This window comes from Sinohyriopsis cumingii, chromosome 13 (assembly GCF_028554795.1).
Source record: "Sinohyriopsis cumingii isolate HCF-2022 chromosome 13, ASM2855479v2, whole genome shotgun sequence".
In the NCBI taxonomy this organism is placed as follows: domain Eukaryota; kingdom Metazoa; phylum Mollusca; class Bivalvia; order Unionida; family Unionidae; genus Sinohyriopsis; species Sinohyriopsis cumingii.
The window spans coordinates 31,185,358-31,212,242 of NC_142973.1; the positions used below are offsets into that span (position 1 = coordinate 31,185,358).

A 26,885-nucleotide genomic window follows, 5' to 3' on the forward strand; every position below is an offset into this window, starting at 1 on the left:
TGTTTCAGTTATATCGCTACGATGTCTGCAGTGTGGCAGTTTATAGTGATGTCTAGCACTGGGGCATCATGCCGCAAACACGTAGCATGATGTCCCACCCAGTCACATTATCCTGACACCAGGCCGACCAGTCCTAACACTAACCTCTTAATGCTGAGCGCCAAGCGAGGCAGCTGTTAGTATCATTTTTGTAAGTCTTTGGTATGACTCGGCCGGGGATCGAACCCACGACCTCCCGCATTCGAGGCGGATGCTCTAACCACTAGGCCACCGGATCGGTCTCCACTGCGATAGTAAAATTTTATTGTTTTCCTTTGCAGTATAGTATGCACTGTCGTTGCAACAGCAGTAATTAATGTGCATCGACAAAATTCAGCGTTACGATAATAAATAGATACCTTTTTATGTATCTACCACAATATTTCAATGTCTTATTTAACAATATTATTTCAGCCGCGTAATAGGAATATTGGTGTCATGTTTGAGTTTAGTATTTGATTATTAAACTGTTATTGCTGATGCGGACTGCAACCTTAAGTATTCTATCAAGAGGTAGTCGAACTTTACTGAAAATAACACAGTATAGTTAAAGTATAAAAGAAGTCATGTTACCATAAGTAGACGGGAAATACACATCTAAGAAAGTTTGATTCACATGTCATTATGAACGAAGTGTCAGCGAAAATAGGCCTACAACAGATCTAATGTCAAAATGTGTGAAATAATTATCGTAGTGAGCCGTTAATTCATACTAAGAGTTGATTATAATGTCTGTACATGCTGTGTCGTTCATGATGCTACATTTTGCTTTGTATCGAATAATCACTTGAATCATGTTGGCGATTGTACAATTTTCAGACGCATGAGCAAACTGTAAAGGTGTAACCATGTAATATCAAAAACGTTAGGAACAGTTGATAAAATAGGACAGTCAAGGTTTAGAATCTTGCATTCAACCAAAACACCAGTATCTTCCCTTAGCAAATCAACTGCGCATTTGCTGCAAATAAAAATGCATAGCCGTGGTCAGTAACATTGCCTTATCCGGAGTAGAACGCTACTCCATCGCACTCAGTATATCTTGAGGCAGTTGTATAAGCATCAACTTTGTTAATTGTTTCTGGTAGTGGTATTTGCTGTAATTTACGACACTTATACTTTGAGCCTTTAATAGATCCAAAATCTACTGTCGTATGAACATATAAAATGCAATAGCGTTGAATCACGTCGAAACTGGGTTTGATCTTCATAGGGTGTAATTAAAAGCCTACTGACACTTTTTACTTCCACAATACACGCTATCAATGAACACTTCATGTTTCAGCGAGTAATAACTTTGCGTTAAAGTTTGGTGTCGGCTTCCATAATTGAAGTGTGATAGCATCCCTTGATGCACGCCCGGAAAGGTCTGAGTAAAGGTGGCAAACCAAAGAGTACTCTACTCGGTAAACGTGACCGAGACTTTGATATCGTGGAGGTAACATATGTGATAATGAAATATAGATATACAACGATTTGTCCTCCTTAACGGCTCCACTCAGAACGGAAACAGAATAGGAGCACAAGATATGTCCCAGTCTTGGGACGCTAAAGGCTTGCAGAGTTGTGTATCTTTTTCCCACGGCTGTACTCGGTAGAGTAATATAAAAGTGACACTAGGTAGAACCCCAGTTTTGGTACTCTAAAGACCCTCGGATTTTTTCCTTATCTCCAAAGGCTGAACACATTAAAATAATAAAAAAGTACAAAAGACAGTACCTTAGTCGTTGTATGCTAATGCCCCGCAAAGCTGTGTCCTTCTCCAACGACAGTACACAGTAGAACATGAATAAAAGATATAGCCCCATTCAAGATACGCCGAAGGCTAACAGACTTCTGTCCCATCTTAGTAACTGTACATAGTTGAATATTATACCATGCGCATACAGCATATCGCTGTACACAATATAATATTAAACCATGAGCATACAATTGATCCCCGTACACAATAGAATATTAATGCCATGAAAATACAACATATCCCCGTACACAAAAGAATATTAACACCATGAGAATACAACATATAACTGTGCACAATATAATATTAAATCATGAGCATACAATAGATCCCCGTACACAATAGAATATTAGCACCATGAGAATACAACAGATCCCTGTACACAATAAAATATTAAACCATGAGCATACAACAGATCCCTGTACACAGTTGAATATTACACAATGAGCATAAAACATATCCCTGTACACAATATAATATTACACCAGGAGCACACAACAGATCCCTGTACACAGAGCATACAACAGATCCCTTTACACAATAGAATATTAGCACCGTGAGAATACAACAGATCTCCGTACACAACATAATATTAACACGTTGAGTATAGAACAAATCCCTGTAAACAGTAGAATGTTAACACCATGAGCATACAACAGATCCCTGTACAAAGTAGAATAATACGCCATGAGCATACAACAGGTCCCTGTACACAGTAGAATACAACACAATGATCATACAACATACCCCTGTTGTGTTATTTTGAATACCACCATACATTTGTCCATCTTCCTTAACAGCTGTACTCAGCAGAGGAAAAGAACAGGAGCACAAGTAAGGACATACTTTTGGTATACGGAATACGATTTTTTAAATATTTATTTGTCTTTAATGGTGAGATGCTGATTGAAAAATGAGATCAACTGTCAAACGACAATGCTGTATCTCCATTTTTCGTGGCTATATTAAAATACAAGGAACACACACACACAGATATATATATATATATATATATATATATATATATATATAGATACGTATTTATTTAGACTCTCATAAACAGTAATAAAGAAAAAGTGAAGACAAGAAGCTTTGTAAAATTTAACAATTTATTTCGATGGGAAAACAATGTAAAAATAATAAAAAGAACTTACGGTTTAAGAATCAAATCCAAAAATAATCCGAGAATCAAAGAGTTATAAATTATTAGTCGTAGTAATAAAATGTTCTAACGAATTTGAGTTCGAGTCCCGAGGGAGCTCCAAAATAGAAGGCGATGACGTATACTGTAACCTTTACAAGACTGATGTGTCTACAGTTCTTTTTTTATATCACAGAAGATAATATTCCGGTGTTTGAATTTCTGAATAAAATTTGAAGAAATGTCTTTGTCCAGGAATTCTGTACGAGCACTCAAATATTTCCAGGAAAAAGAGTTAATAATTCCATAAAATGAAATTTCAATTCAACTGATCACAACAAAAGACCTTTCCGTGTAAAAGGTAAAACTCCCAACTGAGATTATATCTCTAAACATCGGTATAAAACCTGATTATTGAGCAAAACAGATGCTCGGATGAGGGTCAACTCTCCGGTAAAACCAGAATATCTAGAACACCGTAGAAGCTACTTACGTCTAAAGTCACTTAGCCCCGGTCAGTATCGATTCCATCATATCAATCACACATTAAGAATAAATAAAATAAAGAAGTTGTTTACTTGAATTGTTGCTAATTTTGAATCAAGATCAGGCATTACGTCAGCATTAGGTATTTACGGTCAGGTCAAACTATTTTCTGGAAAATGTCAAATTCCAGTAAACAAAATTACATTACTATATATAACATGTAATAGAAAATAAAAAAATAATTTTAAAGCTAACAAACAAACAATTAAATTAAATCAAATATAAATTAAATCAAATATACATTTCCCCCGTAAAAAAGAAAGATTTATACATGAGGTTAAACAAACATAAGAAGAACTCTTATGAATTATACACAGTGTACATTAAATAATACATTGTTATACACGGGAAAGCGTATATGCTATTGAATGATCTTTTCCAAAGATATGCCTAAGGTCATTATTATATACCTGGAACAACGAACTGTACCTTAGTAGTCTTTGATTTTTATTTTTCAGTTTGCCGATGAAAGTAAGGGGGTTGTGATCACTAAACACAATAATCGAAGAAAGAGCTGAACTAATAAAAACTTCAAACTGTTGCAATGCCAATATCAAAGCCAAACATTCCTTCTCGATTGTTTAATAATTTCTTTGGTGCTTATTTTTTATTTTTTTATTTTTATAGAAATAGCACAGTGTATGATCAAAATAATTTTCATCTTCTTGAATCAAAATTGCTCCAACCCCAACATCACTTGCATCAACAGACAGTTGAAATGATTGGCTGAAATTTGGAGCTGGAAGAACTAGCGCACTTTTAAGTATGGCTTTTAATTTGTCAAAAGTCTACTAACGTTTTTCAGTGCAAACGAACTTGTTTTTCTCACTCAATAATTGTTCAGGGGTTCAGCAATTATTGAAAAATTGGAAAAACAATTTCGACAGCATCCAGCCATACATAAAAATCGCATCAGTTGCTTTTTATTCACAGACACAGGGAATTCATAGATAGCCTTGACCTTAGCATCTATTGATTTAACTTGTCCATGTCCCACAATATGTTCTAGAAAAGTTACACTAGCGCGGCAAAACTCTATCTTGCATGAATAAATTGTAAAACTCGCATATCTGAATCTGTCAAAGAATTTCCGAATTGTCGCTAAATGTTCTTTCCAGGTGTCGTTGTAGATGATGACATCATCTATGTCAGCATCACAATTGTCTAGACCAGAAGTGATCATATTCACGAGACGTTGAAAAGTACTTGCCGATCCTTTAATCCCAAACGGCATTACTTTATATTGATAAAGTTCATCTGGAGTCACGAATGCCGAAATTTTCTTTGCTCTTTCCGTTACTGGAATTTGCCCAAATCCTTTTAGAATGTCAAATTTGGTGACATATTTGACATTGCAGATCTTTTATCATCATCGATTATTGATAATAGAAATGAATTTGTCTTTGTCACCTTGTTCACCTTCCTATAATCAGTGCACATTCGGAAAGTTATATCTGGTCACATTTACTTGGCTCTATGAAATCATTCTCCAGTAAATATTGAATTTCTTTTTTCAAGTATTCTTTTTTGAGAGGGTTCATCCTGTACGGATATTGTTTGACAGGATTGAAATTTACAATTTCAACGTCATGGAAAATTTTGTTTGTTCTTGTAGGAACATCTGGAAAAAAGTGCTCATATTCAAAGAATAACTGTTTAAGTTCATTTCTTTCTTGTATTGCAAATACGAAAGTTTCTGTTCCAGATCTTTCCTAATGTCTAAATTCCGAAGATGTTTCACTCCAAAATCAGAAGAATCTGATGATATGCCTTCACTTAGTTCTTCACTGAGTGGGACAGGTACAACTAAATTAATTGCATGTTTAACCTGGATATCTCTTTCAATATACTGGTACTCTTATAATTTATTTAGATCCCGAGAGTACTAATATTATAATTGAACTCATTCATTTTCTTCTTAACGTTGTAAGGGCCGTAATATCTAACTTGAAGAAAAATTTGAAGAATGAGCAAGAGAAACAGAACTCAACTATTACAAAACTCAAACGTTCTCTCCATTTTAATTCTGTCAGACAATAAATGCACCTCTGACCAATATATGTGTCAGCTAAAGGAATACGTTCCTTATCAACATCGTTCTCAATGGTTTTCTTTGTCATAGCTCTGGTAACTGCACAAGCCGTAAATACATCAGGGAATTCTTTTTCAATTGGAGCGACTTTGTGATCCGAAAAATGCTTGTCAGTTAGAACTGGATTAATTACAACCTTGTTTCCAGCTAGGTCGTTGCCTAGTAATAAATGAATGCCCTCAACGGGTAAAACAGAGACCATTCCGACTGTCCCGGGTCCTGAAATTAAGTCTGATCACACATTTACACAATGGAGAGGAACATCAACAAAGCCGCACTCTACTCCCTGAAAAGCAACATTCTCATTAGAAGAAGACTTCTCAGAAAAAGCCAAAATACCAGACAATAAAAGACTCTGCGAAGCTCCTGTGTCCCTTACAGTTATAACATGGATAGGATTGCCTAATCACCCAAGAGTGATATAGAACATTCGATATGAATGGTTCATAATTCTCCATAATCAAATCAGACTGGGGTTTGTTAGACCCAACAAATATTGTGCTTTTAATCCATGACCATCACCTTGACCTCATAGTAATAACAGCATTTGGAATAGGTCTGTCTTGATTCTGATGCCTATTTGTCAATTTGTAGCAATCAAAAATAACGTGTCCTTTATTTTTGCAATAGGTGCGTAAAGGAAGAGACATGGATCTTGAATCAAGAGTCTCCGAAGTTTGATGTTTAGAATTTGTGCCAGTTTGAGTTTTAGAAGGGCTTGTATTAGGCTGAAATATCTTTTTGCCAAAAGACTGTTGTGTAGAAGTCTTATTTACAAAGGAATTTTATGAGTTAAAGAATACTCATCAGCAGCACGAGCAGCATTTTCCAGGTTTTCAATCTGATGCTCATCAAGATAAGACTTAATGTCACTATGGACACAGTTTTTGAAATCTTGAAGTAATACAAGTTGTTTGAGACTTTCATAATCTCGTTCAACTTTCTTGGCTAAGCCCCATCTATCAAATAACTTCTCTTTTTCTCTAGCAAATTCGACATAGTTTATCCAACTTCTTTTCTATAGTTTCTGATTTTTTGCCGATATGCTTCAGGGTCTAACTCATAACCCCTTTAGGATGCATTCTTTAACCACATCATAGTCACCACTTTGCTGAACTGACAGTGAATTATAAATATCACTAGCCATTACTAGTGAGTACACATTGTAATAACTGGGTCCAATGCTCCCTTGGCCATTTCAAATTTTCAGCAACCTTTTCAACACGAATAAAATATTTGTCCACTTCTCTTTCTCTGAAAGTGGGCACTAACATAATATTCTTTGCAAGATCAAAACTTAAATTTGAATTTGAAGCATGATTGTGTTTTTCAGTTGCAAGTTCCATTTCTTTCATTTTACATTGATATTCCTTTTCTTCCTTCTCTCTCTCCCTATCTACTTGTTTTTCTTGTAACTGTATTTCCATCTGTTTGTTTTGTAATTGCATTTGTCTTTCTTCTTATCTTTCTTCCGCTTGTAAATGCATTTTTTTTTCGTTCTTTCTTTCCTGTGTCTCTCTCTCCCTTTTTCTCATATTGTAACTGCATCTATTTTTCTTGTAATAACACTTGTTCTTTTTGTTTCTCAAATTTCATTTGTTCTTTCTCTTTCTCCAATTTCATTTGTTCTTTCTCTTTCTCCAACTGTAACTGCATTTGTTTTTCTCTTTCTTCTTTCTGAAGATCCAGATTTTTAAACTCCAATTCCATATTGTATTTTGATTCTAATTACTCCATTTTTGTATGAGAGTCTGATACAGACGTCCTGACTAAAACCAAAGCACTTTAATCCAAAACATTTTTTTTCCTACCAAATACTGAATAAATATATATCTTATTTCCTGTTTCGTTAAGGAAGCTTTTACTTCAGAAATATCGTATTTTCGGGCAAGTTGAATGACATCATCTTTTTTGAAAAGATCTAATTGTTCTTGGGTAGGATTTTAAAGAAAGATTTCTACTTTTGATGCCATTTTAGAAAAAGCTTGTCGATCTCACTAAACATTTTAGAAACTAGGGTCATTCAAATCTAAAAAAACCAATGTCTTCCGAAATATTTTAATCCAAGTTAAACTTGTAAACAATGTCTTTCTAAAATCTGTGTCACCACTCTTCAAATATATAGAGAGAATAATGAATTAATCCTTTTGAAATCCAAATGATCTGAAGATAATTAATTCAAAATCTGGCAGCAACAAAGAAAACAACTTGATACCAAGTGTAAAAGCCCGAAAACTGAGAAGTCTCTCTCAAAACAAAGGTTATATTGTATCATAAGACGCAGTTTCGAAATTCCTCCAATTTGCGAAATCAGAAGGGGGAGGTCACGTGATCATGTTTATATTACGTACACAGAATATGGCCTTGATCAGACCAATAATTTTCTCTAAGAAATAAAAAAAAATAAAAAAGCTGTATAAATCTTATATGTAACCCAATGATGACCTTGGAAACAACTAATCCTTTTAAAATAAACTATAATTTTGTTTACTAATTTTGAATCAAGGTCAGAATTTAGATCAACACCTGGTGTTTTTAAACTAACAGTCAAGGTCAAACAATTTTCTGAAAAAGTATCATCTATAGTGAATAAATTTACATTATAATAGAATAAATTTTTTAAAGCTGACAAACAATTAAATTAAAAATAAACATGAATTAAATCAGATATACGTAACAATCAGCACCACAAGCAGCATTTTTTAAGGTTTCAAGATTATGCTCGTCATAACCCCTTAAGATGCATTCCTTAACCACATCAGAGTCACCACTTTGGTGAACTGTCAGTGAATGGTAAATATCACTTGCTTTACCAATAAGTACACATTGTAATAATCGAGTCCTATGCTCCCTTGGCCGTTTCAAATTTTTAGCAACTTTTCAAAACGAGTAAAATATTTGTCTACTTGTCCTTCTCTTAAAGGAGGCACTAATATAATATTGTTTGAAACATCAAAACTTATATTTGTATTTGAAGTGGAAATGTGCTTTTTACTCGCCAGCTCCATTTTTAAAAATTCTACATTGATATTCCCTCTCTTGCTTCTCTGTCTTCAAATGTAAATGCATTTGCTCTTTCTCTTTCTCTGATTGTAAATGCATTTGCTCTTTCTTTATATGTGTATTTTCTTTTTGTAACTGCATTTGTCTTTCTTTCCCTTTCTTCCGATTGCAAATGCATTTGCTTTTTCTCTTTTTCCAATTTTATTTGTTCTTTATCTTTCTCCAATTGCAACTGCAACTGCATTTTTCTTCTTTATCTTTCTGAAGTTCAAGCTTCCTAAACTCCAATTCCATCTTGTATTTTAATTCCTTTACCTTTATGTCAGAGTCTGATCAAAACTTACTCATTGAATTTAAACAACTTGTATCCAAAACATTCTTTTCTACCAAATAATGGACCAATTTGTTTTATTTCTTGCTTCGTTAACGAAGCGTTTGCCTCAGAAAGATCATATTTTCTAGCAAGTTGAATCAGTTCATCTTTTTAGACAAATCTAATTGTTCCTGGGTAGGATTTGTAATAAAGATTTCCATTTTTGATGACATTTTAGATAAAGCTTGCTGATTTCAATAAGAATTTCAAAATTGTGAAAGATTACTTGTTTTTTTAAAACAAGATTTCAAAAACTATAGGAATTCAAATTTGAAAGAACAAAGTTTTCTCAAATATTTTAGCCAAAATTCAAATATCCGGGACGAGCAACCCAATTTCTTTTGTTACGTGTTTAGGCTCTCATTAACAGTAACAAAGAAAAAGTGAAGACATCAAGCTTTGTAAAATTTAAAAAGTAATTTATTTCCTTGGGAAAACAATGTGAAAATAATGAAAAGAACTTGCGGTTTTAAGAATCAAATCCAAAAATAATCCGAGAATAATCAAAGAGTTATAATTATTAGTCCTAGTAATAAAATAATCCAAAGAATTTGAGTTTGAGTCCCGACGAAACTCCAAAATGGAAGGAGATGACATATATTTTAACCTGTATGGTATAGATGTGTCTAGATTTCTTCGTTGAACAACAGCAAATATTCAAGTGTTTGAATTTCCGAATAAAATTTCCAGAAACGTCTTTGTCCAAGAATTCTGTATGAACACTCAAATATTTCCAGGAAATAGAATTAATAGTTCCCTAAAATGAAATTTCAACTAACTCAACTGGTCACAACAAACACTTTTCAGTGTCCAAGGTAAGACGCCAAACTGAGATTATTTCTCTAAACATCATTATAAAACCTCATTACTGCGCAAAATAGATGCCCGGATGAGGGTCAACCCTCCGGTAAAACCAGAAATTTTAGAACGTCATATAAACTGTTTACGTCTAAAGTCACGTCGTGCCAGTGAGCCTCGATACCTCCCAATAAATTTCATATTAAGAATAAATAAAAAAGAAGTTGTTTACTCGAACTGTTACAAATTTAGAACGAAGATCAGGAACTAGGTCAACATTAGTTGTTTGCGACTAAACGGTGAGGTCAAACTAATTTCTGGTAAATGTCAAATTCCAGTAAACAAAATTACATTACTATAATTTTTAATATAATTTTTTGTTTGTTGAAAAACTAACAACAAACAATTAAATTAAGTCAAATATAAATTAAATCAAATGTACATAACCATATTTTCCATGTTTATTTCTCTCCGACTTGACATTAATAATGTCCGTAAGCGTATGTTTCCATGAGACGTGTTATAATGCTATATTCAATGTTCAAATCTGTGTGCAAAGCTTGCAGCCCTTATCGAAAGTAACAATGTAATGTCGGATTGTCTGTTGATACGAAACTAACTGAACACTCTGTTTGTTAAAAATCAGTGTCGATGCCAATCCGGAGTTCCAGTATATATAATTCTCGGTTCTATGCTCGCACAGTTTTCAATCATATTGAACACTGTTGTTTCAATGAGGGTCGACATACGAGTCTTTTCGTTTACCCACATCAGTCTTGTACATACTGTAAATGTTTCAAGACATGATTCTTCTACAAGGTAAGAAAACTAAAAACCTAATACTTGGCTCATCCAACCAGCGTACACGATATATGTGAGGCAACAGATCATAACTATAAAACTTACCGCATAATGAGTTGAAATAACCACTATGAAATTTGGTGACATGTTATCCTAAATTTTATGAAACGTTTACATCGGTTTCAATATTGGGCGGGCAATCAATTTTAGGTTTACATATCGAGACTTTGGGATTTTGCGAATTGTTAATTTGTAGATTTTCTCTTTTTTGCGAATTGATCACGTGGAAACATTCTATATTTGCAACTTGTTCATGCAGAGACTTGTTTTTCTGCGATTGGCTCATGTGGATGCATTCTGTATTTGCATATTGCTCAAATGCAGACTTTTTATAATAGCAAATTGCTGATAATGTAAGACTTTCTACAGTATCTAGTTGCTTATGTACATATATTATGCAATAGCTAGTTGCTTATGTACATATATTATACAATAGCTAGTTGCTTATATACAGACCTTATATGTTGGAAACTTGATTATGCAGAGACTCTCTAAAGCGGCGAATTGTTCATGCAGATGATTTCTATAACTGCTAATTGTTCATATACATACTTTCTATAACAGTTTATTGCAGATGTACAGATTTTCTGTAATGGCGAAGTGACGTATTTTACATAATGGCGTTTTGCACGTGTAGAGACCTTCTACAATGGCGAATTGAGAAACTCTCTTTCACATTCACAGATAATAGTAGAATCTTCACTTTTAAACCAGGAGAAACAAATATCAAACATGTATCATATACACGTTGAAAATGCGAATGGATTCATCTACTCTTTAAAAACAAATCGGCTTGAAAAGATCTAGGTTCATTCTGAATTCTCCGCTGTAATTGTATTCCAAATAATGATCACATTTGGCTTTGTTGCTGGTGTTCAAGTCACAGTCGTGTAATTAACAGAACGCTCATAATTTGTTTTATAATGCACTGTATGTTAATTCATTTTCTACCCATTCTTCTAGGTCACATGGCAACAGAAAATACGATTTTTTTAGAATTTGTACAATGAAGAAATGACCCCAACAATTCTGGCAAGGGTTAAATGGAAAATACTATAACAGGATAGATGTAAACGAATCGAAAGTAACAAAGAATGACTGCTTTGATTATTTCCGTTCCTTTTTAATGACAAACAGAGATGAAAACAAGAATGAGGAGGAGTGTACTTCAAGAAATGAGAGTGACAATTTCCAATTGAGTAAACCAATTACAAATCACTCTTTGAAAAGAGGATTTCAGGTCCCGAGAAGATTACGGACATTAGATATCAGTTAACTTTATTTTGCATTGACTTATTTCTTCTGTCCTATTTAATAGATCCCGGCCAAGTCATACCAAAGACGTTTATAAATTATACTAGCATCTGCCTCGCTTGGCTCTCAGCATTAAGAGGTTAGTGTCAGGACTGGTTGGCCTGGTGCCAGGGTAATGTGACTGGGTGGGACATCATGCTACATGTCTGCGGCAATATGCCCCAGTGCTAGACATCACTATAAACTGTCACACTACAGACCTATTAGCGATATGACTGAAACATTGTTAAAGCTACGTTGAAAATCCCAAACACACACACACACACACACACACACACGCGTACACACACACGTACATTTCTCTTTGATAAGATCTTTGAAACGTAGGAATTTCCAAAAGGAGTGATCAAAAAGTATTATAGTGAAACAATCCTGACTACCTGTCAAGTTATATTCTTATAAAGTGTATTTGCATATATCATTAATGCTTGAGATAGTGTATAATCTCATTTTATTGTTAACATTCCCTTCATGTTGGAAAGTTGTACTTCTGTTACCAATGCAAATAATAGTAACAGTGTTTGATATATGACCCTTGCACAAAAGAAAAGTAATTTGATACAATTTGTAAATCATATAAAAATTATTTGTTTAAATATTATCATCAGGGTAAAGATTTTTGAAGCTCAGTGTGTACATGATAGGACTGTAAACTGTTATCACTTACCTTCTATTTTGAGAGAGAAATAGGCAATTGTATCCATTTTTCTCCAGGACTAAGGTAATACGCATGTAAGTTCATAATTTTTCGTCACGATTGTGATGAAACTGTTCATCATCAATGTTGAATCTTTGTATAATTTATTTTTGAAATAATTGCTATTTTTGTAGTTTGAAATCGGGCGCCATTTCTACTACTGTGTGTATTGGGCGCTCGGCTTTCCACTAGGAGGCGCTCAGGTAACTGTGTCGTCATCAACACAGCCGTCTGCTATCCAATGGAAATTTAGTATTGACATTATCGAATTTCCTACTCAATTTCATGTATCATTTTGAAATCACAAATTTCCATCCATTTTGTACTGGTTGTGTCATTTAGATGTCGAATAATATACCCGACACAACGACACACTTTGTTGTTACAAAACGACACGGTGTCGCATTCAATTCAAGCGACACACCATTGAAATCCAGTTCCAGACTGTGTCGCTCAAAACGACAAACTGTGCCTCAGCCAACAAACGCGATACACTATTAACATCCGGTTCCAGACTGTGCCTCTGCCATATTCACCATTTTGCTAAAACACAAACCCGGGGATGGTTCCGAACCTTGATTTAATGCACAAAATCATTACCTCTTCGGTACGTCATATTGAGAATATTAAGTTATTTATCTGTGTAAGATTAGTTTGGGATTTGGGATTATCTGAGTTAGAGATATTGTGAATAGGGACAAATTGAATATTTATGCTGATCTTTACATGCAATCTACCACTGCAACTATTGTTGTTATTACAACATGTTTTATCAAACATCTGTTCGTCATATTTGCAAATAATATATTTCACCACTCTGAGCACTTAATTTTGTGAGAAAACACATACAAGCGTGGAAGTCATATAATAAACTGTGTTGACTATTTATAATTGTTTTGTTTTGTGCTTTTATGATCTAAATAAGAACTTTTGTGGTGAACACACCATTCAATGACACTACAATACACTGGAGAGATCTAGTAACTGAAAAAGGCGTGAGCTGTGCATCTATTGCATTTTATTTAACCTTGACCCTTGACACGTTACAATATGTCGCAAATTTTAGAATGGGAATATGAACGACCCGAGCATTTACTGTATAATTTCTCTAATAAGGACACTCTGCAAATATTCGCATCTATTTTGAAAAAAAAAAACAGTGTATGGATGGTTAGGAAGTGATAATCTATTAGACGAACTCGGGCTGGCTTTAGAAAACACAACAGTACTTGTGATAATATATTCAGTTTACACGCAATTTTTCAGAAGTACACACACACACACACACACACACACACACACATATATATATATATATATATATATATATATATATATATATATATATATATATAGATAGATAGATAGATAGATAGGTTTGACAGTTTATTTATTGATTTTTACGAACTAAGTCTACTAGGGGTATTTTTTCACATGGAATATACCAGCGATCTATGCATTATTGTATGCAGATGTGGCTATTTGGGTTGAATCTGTATGGTTATTTCAACAACACATTGATGCCGCAGATTAATTCTGTGTTGAAACAGGAATGGAAATTAATCTAGTGAAACAAAAGTAATTGTCTTTCGAAATGCTAGCTTTCGGAGAAATTATGAGAGTTGATATTACAGATAGAAACCTAATGAAACAGCATCATTCTACAAAATACATGGGGTCGCTCCCCACGTCGCAGTGTCAGCTGGACTAAAGCAAAAAACATGTAGGCATTACAAGCGTTGAAAGCAACACCTAGAATTTTTAGGTATCAACACACATTTGGAAGGTTACATATACAAGATGCAGTTAAAATATTTGATACTATGGAAAAAAGAATATTATGTTACCCTTCAGAAATATGGGGATATTAATCTTTACCAGAAACAGAAGCAATTCAACACAGATTTTGCAAAAGACATCTTAGCATACCAATTATTGATAATACTTATGTTCGTCTTGGTGAATGTGGACGAAAATCTTTTGAGTACAACTTATATGTTTAGATGTGTGAATTACTGGACAAAAATTATACATATGCAGTTTAGCGGATATCATTTCAAATGTTATATCATGTTTAAAATAAACTGGCTGGTACCAGAAGAAGCTAATGGACCCTTAAAGTTAAAAATGTTTTATTCTCTCGTGGTTTTGGTTAGGCATGGCAAGCTCAAGAAATGCGTGACAGAAACAGTTTTTTATAACTATGTTCAGCCAATGTCCATTTATCAGGCCAAGAAAAATAGGCGATTCTAAAAATAGTTTTATTATAATCAATACAAGTCGTTATTGGATACTGATAAATGGTTAAGCATTGGCATCTTTTCGATGTTCTAAATATGACTTAATGTCCGAAAGAGGAATACACACTAAAATTGAAAGTGATCAAAGAGTTTGAAAATTACGTTTCAAAGAAAATGTCAAATGTATAGAAGATGAGTAGAATTTTGTATTGTACATTTATTTTTTATATCAATTTAAGACGGATATATCTCGACGAAATGTGTTATATCAACCTTGCAGTAGATAAATTTACAAATTTAATGACCAATCAGAAAATAAGCCTTATTACAAAGTTTCCAAAACGTTATAAACTAAGAGATGACCTGTTAAAATATCAATATCGACACCGAAAAAAATAAATTTTACTCTACTGTTTATGGCGCACTGTGTATGATACTCTGTTCTATCATATTATGTATTATGGGCCGGAGGCCTAACAATAATAATAATTATAATAATGACAACTTTGTATAGCGTCTAATCTTTAGAAGCTCTAAGCGCTTGACACATTAGACAACAACGATATCATTAAAAACACATATAATGATATGATTACAAAAACCAATCACCATGAAATTAGAAAATATAAAAAACATGCTGAAATATTTAAGGTAGGAAAATTATTAGGTCTTTAAGTTTGTTCTTGCAGTCGAAATAAGTGAGTTTTAAGAGCACTCTTGAATGATATTTATCATACACAGTGCGCCATCTGATGATGGTGTCAAGTAATTTTTGAGGTCAGAGAATACAGACACCATCCTTGGGAGGGTCCGAAACAGGCAATCATACCCGGACATAATTTTATTAACAAATACTGAATAAACATTCTGTTCTGTTCAGAAAATGCGTAGATCAGTACCTTTAATAATGTTTTGTTTTTTGTTGTTGTAGGAAATTCACAGTCACACTTTATAAGTTTAACTTTGTAATTTGACTGTGCGAATGGTGCTCAGTAAACGTGATACATTAGTTTGATCATTCGCTCCACGAGTAAGCAATGGTATTACCCATGAAAGTTTCTTCTTTTGATTATCTCATTTGTACAATAAGGTCTCAACCCACTTATGTATATAATGTACACAATTTGTTGTCCATGATTCAGATGATGGTGTCAAGTAACTTTTGAGGTCAGAGAATACAGACACCATCCTTGTGTGGGTCCGAAACAGGCAATCCTACCCGGACGTAAAAGGTGTAAAAGTAGCGCATCACCTGTGTTTATTCCAGGTACTAGATTTACTATTATTAGATCCTCTTTTTTGCCACGCGGTGCGGTCATGTAAACATTTATTTCGAACAAATGACTGTTTACTGGTATCGATCGTTGTTTAAAAGCTACATCTATTTTTATTGTAGATCGAGACTCTTCTTGTGTGCAAGATGACACCGAGTTCACAAACAGTATGACACCGAGTTCACATACAATATGACACCGAGTTCACATGCAATATGACACCGAGTTCACATCCAACGGTTCTACTTTACGATGAAAAATGTTTGAAATTAGGAACAACGCTTATACGCCACAAAAAGCTTGGAATGAACAGGAAATTTATTTTAAAAATCCAGAAGGCTGTAGAAGCGTATCAAATTCAAATTATTTACGTTACTCGAGTAGGTAGTACATGCTATAGCATATACCTTGTTGTGTCATGTATGGGTACATCAAACAAGTGCTGACTGGCCAAGCCGTAAACGTAAACATGATTATAAACATGTCTTTTAAGACCATTGTGGAGCAAAATATCGCATTTGTGGGATTGCGGCAACAATGTCATGTTTTAGAGACCTTGAGAATCAGACGTTTGATCAATATATCAGAAAGATGTCTGAGTTAAATGCAGCTGTGTATGTATGTATGTATGTATGTATGTATGTATGTATGTGTATGTATGCATGTATGTATGTATGTATGTATGCATGCGTGCATGCATGTATGTAAGTATATATCTAATTATGCCGGTCGGTAGGTAGGTTTATGACTATTTTTTGTCTTTAATGCCAATAGATTCTATCAGGCGTACATTGATCTCTACCTCCTGTCTGTCTGGCGTTCACACACACACACACACACAGACATATATATATATATATATATATATATATATATATATATATATATATATATATATATATATATATATATATATGGAGAGAGAGAGAGAGAGAGAGAGAGAGAGAGATCAATTATATATTCTTAACAGTACTAAATGCAATGTTAAGACCTCATATATATATATATATATATATATATATATATATATATATATATATATATATATATATATATATATATATAAGACAGACAAATAGATAGACAGACGACCAGAGTGACGCAGGGAGATGGGCGCAGAAATCCAAACTAAAAACATATTATATTACCGAACGGATCGTACTACAACAAGTGTTGACGCTGTGTAAGGAAGGAACTAAACATCGTGCACGGTTACACGGATGGGATTGTCATTGAAAATACCAGTATTTAAACTTTGCCAGGTATTGAGTTATTATTCTACATATGACATACACATCATGGATGACTTCGGAAGCAGTAGTGGAGGTATGTTACTTTTTATTTAATGACTGTTCTTTTCAATTTATATGCGTTTATGTATGTAAAGGGTGGTGGTGGCGATATTTATCAATAACTATTTAAATGCTCGACAAGTGACTAAATAACTGTAATTTATGAAAATTAGAAACTTCAGATACATTTTTAGATCAAAAACAAAATATGGTTTTATGTCTGTTATTTTAGGTTTTAGCAGCAGTGACGCTGCTGGATTTTCGACTGACGCAGGCGGATGCAGCGCTCTTTCCAGTTCCGATACGGGAGGTATATCGTCTTCCTGTGGAGGGGTTTTGGACTCGGGCCCCTTCAGTGTCGATACGTTCTCAAATATTGGGATGACAAGTAATTGTGACTCAGGACTGGGTGTCAGTGATTATGTTCAGTGCGATGTTACTGGGAATAATGTCTACTATGACGCATCCTTTCAAAATAGTATGGAGAGTGAAAATGTAAGTGCATATCCGAATCACATACAAGTGGATTCATCTCAATCAACATATCCCATTCCTGTGATGACCTCTGGACCGTATTTAACTACGACACAATATGGTGTTGTGGATGGCTATCTTAATATGGTAACGTTGAGAGAGAGAGAGAGAGAGAGAGAGAGAGAGAGAGAGAGAGAGAGGTGCAATGAATTGTAAATTCTTAACATTAATGTAAGTCTAAGACTGAATGGAGTCACTTTGTAGGAGAGAATCTAATGAGGATTACTATGTAGTTGAAATACGTTTGCACGCCCTGGATTTTCCCCTTAAATGGCCTCACAAATTAAAGACGAATTTCATAGTTGCTGCTGTTGACAATATGATGTTTTTTGATTAGTATATATGGAAATATCCTGGTACTATTGTTTCCCTCATACTTTTTAACTTACCTGTCCTATTCTATTCTTCTGTTTCTTCTTTTCTTAGAGAGGAAATATTAAATTATGGGAGAAAAATATTCCGTGTAATAAGACAGAAGACAAAGAACTGATGCTTTTGAAGTCCAAGATAGCACAATTGCAAATTATCCTGGCATCCTGTAAAGCAGACGAACATGAAAAGGCCGCTGTTTGTGCCCAGATTGAAGACCTCACAGTCCAGATGGAAAGACAAGGTAGAACGAACTTAAATGATCCAGATTTGAATAATTAATGTCAGAGACCGTGTTACACATATTATTTCCATTGTGGTTATTATTATCATTGCACATCCTAAAAGAGTTGCAATCCGTTGTTTTCACGTGACGTCATCAAACATGTGCCCCTCCATGTCCGCCATATTGATTCCCCAGCCACGCAAAGCGGCCTAACAACAGTGATCTCTCTAGTCCGAGTTTCCTCTGACTCTTGCCACCCCATTTGGATATTTCCACATTAATGTTGGGGTGATGTGTTAGTTTCCATTGCCTATCGAAAAGTTGGAATTCGCCGACTCCATTTGGTGTACGTATAGGGTTGTCGCTTACTAGCCGGTCTACCAAACTTTAACGACCTTTGATCGAGATATACCTGCATGAAATCGATATGAACATGATTGTTTTCTCACAACTTGCAAGTATAGCGTTTGTTATGTCTTTAATCCGCTGACAGTCGTGATTAAACTACAGCGTTGATGAAATTTGGCCTGGAATTCGTCATTTTCATTCAGAGTCACATGACTACACAAATCTCGCAACCTTCATGTCAATGACGTCAGAGGTCCAAGAGTCTCGTGATATCAACAATAAACCATTTCTAAGGTTGTAGTACATAGAACAGTAAAATATTAATTAAAAGTCACGTAATGTTTGTACATGGATATAATACACACTTAATTCTTAACATATCTATTCTGAGAACAACGACCAGAAAATAACCCGTCGATATCGCAGCAAAATGGAAAAAACCAGATTCATCAAGTACTAGGCACGTGTCTGCGATGTCTGTGTGTGTGTGTGTGTGTGTGTGTGCGTGTGTGATTTGGATTTTTAACGTAGCTTTAAGAATTGTTCAGTCATATCGCTACGATGTATGCAGTGTGACAGTTCATAGTGATGTATAACACTGGGGAATCATGCCGCAGACATGTAGCATGATGTCCCACCCAATCACATTATCCTGACACCAGGCTGCCCAGTCCTAACACCAATTTCTTAATGCTGAGCGCCAAGCGAGGCAGCTGTTAGTACCATTTTTATAAGTCTTTGGTATGACTCGGCCGGGGATCGAACCCATGACCTCCCGCATCCGAGGCGGACGCTCTAACCACTAGGCCACCGACTGTCTTTGGCACAAGCACACATTTTCGCGAAAAGTATTTGTACATAACAGTTATGGCATAATACTTAATTTATAAAATTTTAATTTCTTATCTGAAATTGTATCCAGAAACTCATTGTCAGGAAATACCCTTTCAAGATGGCAATCTTGATGCCAAAATGCAAACTAAAATTTACAAAAAAATCACAGTATTGCCTGTCAGAAAAAAAACTGCATTTACATTTTATACTAATATCCATGCTTGCGGTTTTCCTTAACAATTTCGTCTTCCGAAATAAGCCGGGCAACTTCCAGCTTGTGTTAGAGGGTAACTTAATTTCAAGTATAACCCATTCATCATTTCGATGAGGTAAACATCCTTATCGACGATTAAATCAGATTTTTATCTTGAAAATGCATGATGTTACAAAGGATTCGGGAAGCAAAATGTCATAGCCAGGTGCATTGTGGGTATTTGCGTACGCAACCGTGATGTCTATGAAAACAACCCATAAGGGTAACATAAACGAGGATGTGGCAAAACGTAAGATTGGACACGTAAGCAAAAGGGACCGGATTTGATTCCAACCGTTGAATTTGCCTGGTTCGGCTGTCGTGGTGGGTCCATGGAGATTACACTTTCCATTATTTGTATTGTTACGACTTAAACTAGTGTGTTGCAGGGCCATAAAACAGTCATCTATACAAACAAAACTCAGACTACTTGCTTGCTACTTAACTTCATAGAACAAGGTCCAATATTAGGCGACTTATATTTGATTTTTGCCGAATATATTTCTACGCAACAATCGGTATGAGAGATTACAAGGAGTGTTTCTTTAAGGCCCGCGCCCAAACTCTATGTGTGTGAAAATGTTTCACTTTCTTCAGTTTAAACCTAAATGTCTTATTGAGAGAGAGAGAGAGAGAGAGACATAGCTTTTGGTTTACTAACTTTTCTTATCATTCACACACACGAACACTAAGTATTTTCCGTGGTTAAAAGGAAGAATATATGAATAAAATTGAAAATGATCTCAGTTCTGGAGATTTAAAACTTTCATTTTAATCTTTACAATTTACAGGAAATGGGAGGAGACAGGACATCTTCAAGACAACGAATTGCAAAAACAACGCGAATACGCCTACCAGAGTTTACCGACCAACGGTACTTTCTCTGACCCCAACGCATGCAGGGGTAGACATACAGAAAATAAAGGTGAGTGGTGATGGCTGGAAGATGATGGTAGGGACTCGAGGTGACGTTTCTTTATTCGATCGTGAAACTTTGTGCCCTTTCTGTCTTAAACCGCACCCTTTGAAGATGGTCATTAGCAGATTTTGTATGGCCCCAATGGTCATTCGTGTACATTGCTGGAGTACCAGCTTAGTTCCGGTCACATTAAAGAGAGAAATAAATACACAAAATGCTAATATAGAATCTGAAAAATGATCTTTTTTGTTATAAGTTCTATAATATTTCACGAGAGCCAAAACACATTATTTTAGGTTGCCATAATTCCTCTGTAAGCATTAGGAAAATCTCAAGGCTCTTATCCAAGATATCAAGGATTACGACTTTCTGAAAAAAGGTGTAGGTATATTACCGTTATCCAAGATATCAAGGATTACGACTTCCTGAAAAAGGTGTAGGTATACCGTTATCCAAGATATCAAGGATTGCGACATTCTGAAAAAGGTGTAGGTATATTACCGTTATCCAAGATATCAAGGATTACGACTTTCTGTAAAAAGGTGTAGGTATACCTTTATCCAAGATATCAAGGATTACGACTTTCTGAAAAAAGGTGTAGGTATACCGTTATCCAAGATATCAAGGATTACGACTTTCTGAAAAAAGGTGTAGGTATATTACCGTTATCAAAGATATCAAGGATTACGACTTTCTGAGAAAAGCTGTGGGTATACCGTTATCCAAGATAGCGAGGATTGCGATTTCTGAACAATGGTGTAGGTATATTACCGTTATCCAAGATAGCGAGGATTGCGACTTTCTGAAAAAGGTGTAGGTATACTACCGTTATCCAAGATAGTAAGGATTAACGACTTTCTGAAAATAATTATAGGTATATTACTGTTATCCAAGATAGCAAGGATTGCAACTTTCTGAACAAAGTTGTAAGTATATTACCGTTAATCTGTGTTTCTGATGTTTTTCTTTCCGCTATAATGTCTATACCTTGTCTATAATATGTGTTGTCTAGTCGTCTATCTCTCTTCAATGGTGATGACATGATATATATATATATATATATATATATATATATATATATATATATATATATATATATATATATATATATATATTGTTTTCGGGATGATCGAGAGAGTCATACGTACATGGTTTGTGTTTTATTATATTATTAGCTGGTTGGGTGCTTAATACCAGAAAAAGTATGCATGATTAGTAAATATATAGATTTTGTTTGGTTTTCAATTTGTCCTTCCAAACTCTACATTATTCACTGAGTTGTTACAAAAAATCTGACCATCAAACCTCTACATTATACATTATTTTATTGGATGTTCAATCTAGCCATCTATGTTCTACATTTTTTGCCATGATTTATGCGATATTTAGTCCGGGCATGCACACTCGAGTACGAGTTTCAACTTACCGCGAGGCAGGAATCCCCAATCACTGAAAGAGTACATATCGCAAAGCACGAATTCCCGGACAGGGAACCTTAGGTACAGATCGAAGAGCAGGAGACCGTGAGTACATGATCTGTCTGATTTCGGCATAACGCAATGCAGTTTTTGTGTTGACGGCAGCATTAGATGCCAAACTTTGAAAAGCTATTTGTTTTCTAACAGTTTATGTCGACCATCTGCCAGTTTTAATGGTGAAGACTTATTTAAGAGTCATTGTACACGCCGTGGATTTAGATTTGATAAGTTACACCCTCACAAGACCATTATAAGAAAATGTTTTCACAATGCTGCCTATGCATATTGAACACCATGAAATACTCGAGGAAAAAACCTGAAGGCTGTTAATGGAGAATTGTCGCAAAATAGTCGATTAGTCGAGAACAGAATCATTCCTGTTATTTTCGAATACGAATGTCGGAAAAAATCTCAATCACTGTTACCGAAACATTAGCTTTTAGATCTAGTGAAAGCTCAAGGTAAAAAGCGTCGTCCTTTGCAGCCACCGGCACTACCAGCAACCATCATCGACGTAGATGATTATAGTGCTGGCTCAACGTAAGCTGAGTACTATTGCATTGTGTTTTATATAAGAGTTGTTAATGTTGCTGACCAATGTTTGTTTGCAACATACGCGCAGTTAGATTTGTTGAGGTAAGCCAAAGATGTGTTGGATAGATACGACATCCCAAAACATGACTCGTCTGTTTAATCAATTAGTTTTTAATGTTTAGTTATATTTCATGGTTACACCTTTCCTGATTGCTCGCGGATCTGCAAAGTTGCACCATCGACAACATGGCTAACATTAATTGACTTAATCGCAATTATTGATTCGTCGACCGAAGGCAAAACGTAGAATCATAAATGACCTGTGCATTTTATGGTACAATCGCAACAATAGACCAGAATGGAATTTCTGTCCGCCTTTAGTCACCACGCCAATGGTGTCACAGATCTCCATTTGAACAAGGACGACTTATACACCGACCTCTACAGTGTCGACGATAGTTAAAGCGAGTGTGTCCACGACGACGAATGACCCGAAGGAAGGACAGCGCCACAGGAGGTTGAAGGCGTCAACGTTCATCATTGTGACTTTATTGTGATTAATGCAATAGAAGCGTTCGCTTTGGAGCGCGCGCTACAGTTCCGCCGATTGTAGACAGTGTTACGTCTATTTTTACAGGTATTATATCTACGTATACAAACATATTAATCAACTCACGGTAACATTTAATGCTTACTAAGATAAGTATTTGACATTTTGGAATTAGATCATTTTTAAGACTTATTTTGCTTTTACTCTGACTCTTCATTTATAATGCCACGTGAATGCAAATTTATTGATGTGTATTTTCCGTCTGCCTGTGGTGAAATGACACATGTCTTATACTATAATAATACTCTGTTATTTTAAATGAAAGAAGACTTCCAATTTCGTACGTTTCTTTATAATAATAATAATAATAATAATAATAATAAACTATCTTTAATGGCCCATCTGCCATATGGTCCTCAGTTTTTTAATCGGCTATGTTAAAAAGAAATATAAAAAAATATACAAAATCAAAATACAAGACCATGCACATAACCAGGTATCAGAGCATACTCATTCATACACATTTAACATGAATGACTATGTTTGATTATAATGGGAAACATACAAATACGAACAATATTCAATACACAGGTATATACATTTCAGCATATCATTTATGGATATGATGATAAAGTTTTCTATTCAGAGCTTTTAATATGTCATTCAAGTTGGTCAAGAAAGAATTTCTGTAATGATATTTTAAAAGAAGCAAGGGAAGTTGAATTACCTCATTGGTAAGGAACTCCACAAAGTAGGTAATTATTACATGATGTCTCTTGGAAAAATATTGTAAAGGTGACAAACCCTCTGCTGCAAATAAGAGATGGCCTCAAACGTCATGCACGCGCTGTCCAACACTGCAATGTTATCGGATTCATTATTCGCGGTATCGTGCATAACGAATTGTACTTGAGATTTTCGTACTCGCCGATTCATGCCTTGCGATGTGTAATGGGCATTTGATTCCGTACTCGCGATTTCAGTCCACTCTACTGGCTATGTATTCAAACCATAGTGTCCATGTATTTAAACCTCAGTGGTCATGGATTCAAACCATACTGGTAATTTATTCAAACCATACTGGTCATGTATTCAAATCATTCTGGTCATGCATTCAAATCATTCTGGTCATGTATTCAAATCATACTGGTAATTTATTCAAACCATACTGGTCATGTATTCAAATCATTCTGGTCATGTATTCAAAGCATACTGGTAATTTATTCAAACCATACTGGTCATGTATTCAAATCATTCTGGTCATGTATTCAAATCATACTGGTAATTTATTCAAACCAGGATGATAACCTCATCATTGTAACTAAATATTTAAAACGAATGCAAGTGTTTTGAACTATTAGCAGTTGGACTAAGTCGCAATGCATTATTTCTACTATCTTCATTTTACGTTATAAGATTGTAATACAGTTTTGAAGGCCAGATACGTAATTGCTGTAGATGTTTAATAGGGTTTTAAATTTGTTTTCCCGGACCCAATTTTGGGAAAGTTGGCTTGACATATTTTTAAAAGATGACGTGTATTTTGAGAAGTAAAACAATAGGAAGATTGTCATATCTTTACCTCCTAAGCGGATCAAAGGCTATTTTTCTGATATTTAATAGACTAAACAAGTGGTGCTTTATGCACATGTGCAGTCATTTATACGTCTTGGAAACTTGTTTAAAAATATGATTATTTTGAGGAATAACGCTTTTTTTAGAGCAGTGTGTCATCATAATTCTCCTACAGCACTTCAGGATTCCATTTACTCGCACTTCTGCGAAAAGAAGGGCTATTATGATTGTCTCTGTGTCTCGATACGTCGGTCTGTATGTCTGTCTGTCTTTGACAAAATTGTGCTATTTTTTTCTTCTCCAGTGCTTCCTGAAGGATTTTATTTGTTTCCTCTGATTCATATTTTCTTAATATTGTCGGAAACGTTATATATTAAAATGTGAATTCGAGGAAGATGATTATGATTGATGCATATCTCCATTTCTACCGCTTCATTTGCCTTAGTTGAGAGTGACGGGTGCAATTCTTGAAAGAAAATGTGTAAAAAGATGTTTATTGAGAAATAAAGGATTCGTCATCAGTTTTTCTCACAAAATCTATACGGATTAGATTTTCATTTGTTGACTAATTAAAGGTTTATAAAGATGCTCTAGAAATTTCTTCGTTTCCCTGTGCTTTTGTGTGCATTGAAAATTGTTAAATAAAGTAGATTTTGCCAAAAAATAGATTTCAGGTGGAGACTGTCAAATGTTCTAGTAGAGCACATGTTGGATTTTATTGTAATATGAATGGCCACGTCGATAGACCATGCCTGATTTGCGGGGATATGCACGTATATGATTGTATTTGAATGCATTTACATATGGGTGTTTTTGGCCTTGTTTTCACTGCATGAAACCGAAATGTAGAGCAATATTTTGTTTGCATTTTTTTCAGAGAATGCAAAGACGCCACTCGATTGTGTTCTGGTCACTAGTAATCATAACGATGACGGCTTTCGCTCTCGGCGTGGGGTTGGGCCTGACTCAGAATTAAAGGAAACGACAATGGGCTTCACATCCAGTGTTTTGTATACTGTTTCCGATCCTATTACCGTGTTCTATGGATTTTTGTCTGAATGAAGTACACACTTAGTAATGCCATTTTGATGACCACAAGGAGAAAAGATATGTGTTATACCTGACAAATCATGTCAGACGGGTGAAGACGAAGTCGGAAGTTTGCAAATGTAGTTGTATATTTCCAAACTTTCCTATATGCAGATGTCATGTTTAGTGGAAAAGTTTTGATACAATTGGCGATTGACAATTTATTAAGGATTACGATTTGTGCCGAAGAATGAGTATAATGTCTGATATATTTTTGGAATTCACCGGATTATGGCAGAAAGGTTTATCCAATAATATGAATTTGAATAGAACCATTGGTTTCATTTACTCATGTCATACTGTCTTTGTAAATGTATTATTTCCTCGTGCAATATATTTAAAGGTTATCACTTTATGTTTTGGAGAAAATAAAATCAAACAAAGAGGTCTGGTAGTGTGGTCTCAAAGTCTGTACACCCATCTTTGATGGCGATCAGAAACAACAACCGCCCTTCTTTGTTGGAGATTAGAAACGACAACCACCCATCTTTGATGGAGATCAGAAACAACAACCGTGTGTGTTTCGCTAGCGTGATTCGCATGCGATCTGTTTCAAATGCATTTTTTATGGTCTTTTTGTATTAGGTATAACATCGATTCTGTTGCTTTAAATTGGATAAAGTCGCTAATTAATTGACTGACTTGGAAAATGATAAGATATATGATGCCTTTGAACAGACAATGCGTATGAAGAGATGCGTCAATGATGGCATAGTTTAATTTGGATGAAGAAAGAAATATTCTTGCTGTTGTACTTTCATTAAAATA

The 26,885-nt window shown here is 34.9% G+C and overlaps 1 protein-coding gene and 1 non-coding gene across 3 annotated transcripts; one reads left to right on the top strand and one right to left on the bottom strand.

Annotated features, from left to right (window-relative positions):
- Nucleotides 1-204: 204 nt before the first annotated feature.
- Nucleotides 205-277, bottom strand: Trnas-cga (transfer RNA serine (anticodon CGA)). Its single transcript has one exon. It is a non-coding gene; the product is annotated as a tRNA-Ser (tRNA).
- A 16,918-nt stretch (nucleotides 278-17,195) lies between these two features.
- Nucleotides 17,196-26,506, top strand: LOC149785140 (uncharacterized). Of its 2 annotated transcripts, none has more exons than XM_089978902.1 (5): nucleotides 17,196-17,442; nucleotides 17,641-17,903; nucleotides 18,369-18,555; nucleotides 20,764-20,897; nucleotides 25,906-26,506. In XM_089978902.1, the coding sequence occupies exons 1-5, from the start codon at nucleotides 17,337-17,339 to the stop codon at nucleotides 26,002-26,004; spliced, it is 789 nt and encodes a 262-aa protein (XP_089835028.1). In that variant the 5' UTR covers nucleotides 17,196-17,336; the 3' UTR covers nucleotides 26,005-26,506. The 2 variants fall into 2 exon arrangements, with proteins under 2 accessions (XP_089835028.1, XP_089835027.1); XM_089978901.1 differs by having other exon boundaries at nucleotides 17,199-17,442; nucleotides 17,641-18,029.
- The last annotated feature ends 379 nt before the right edge of the window (nucleotides 26,507-26,885 follow it).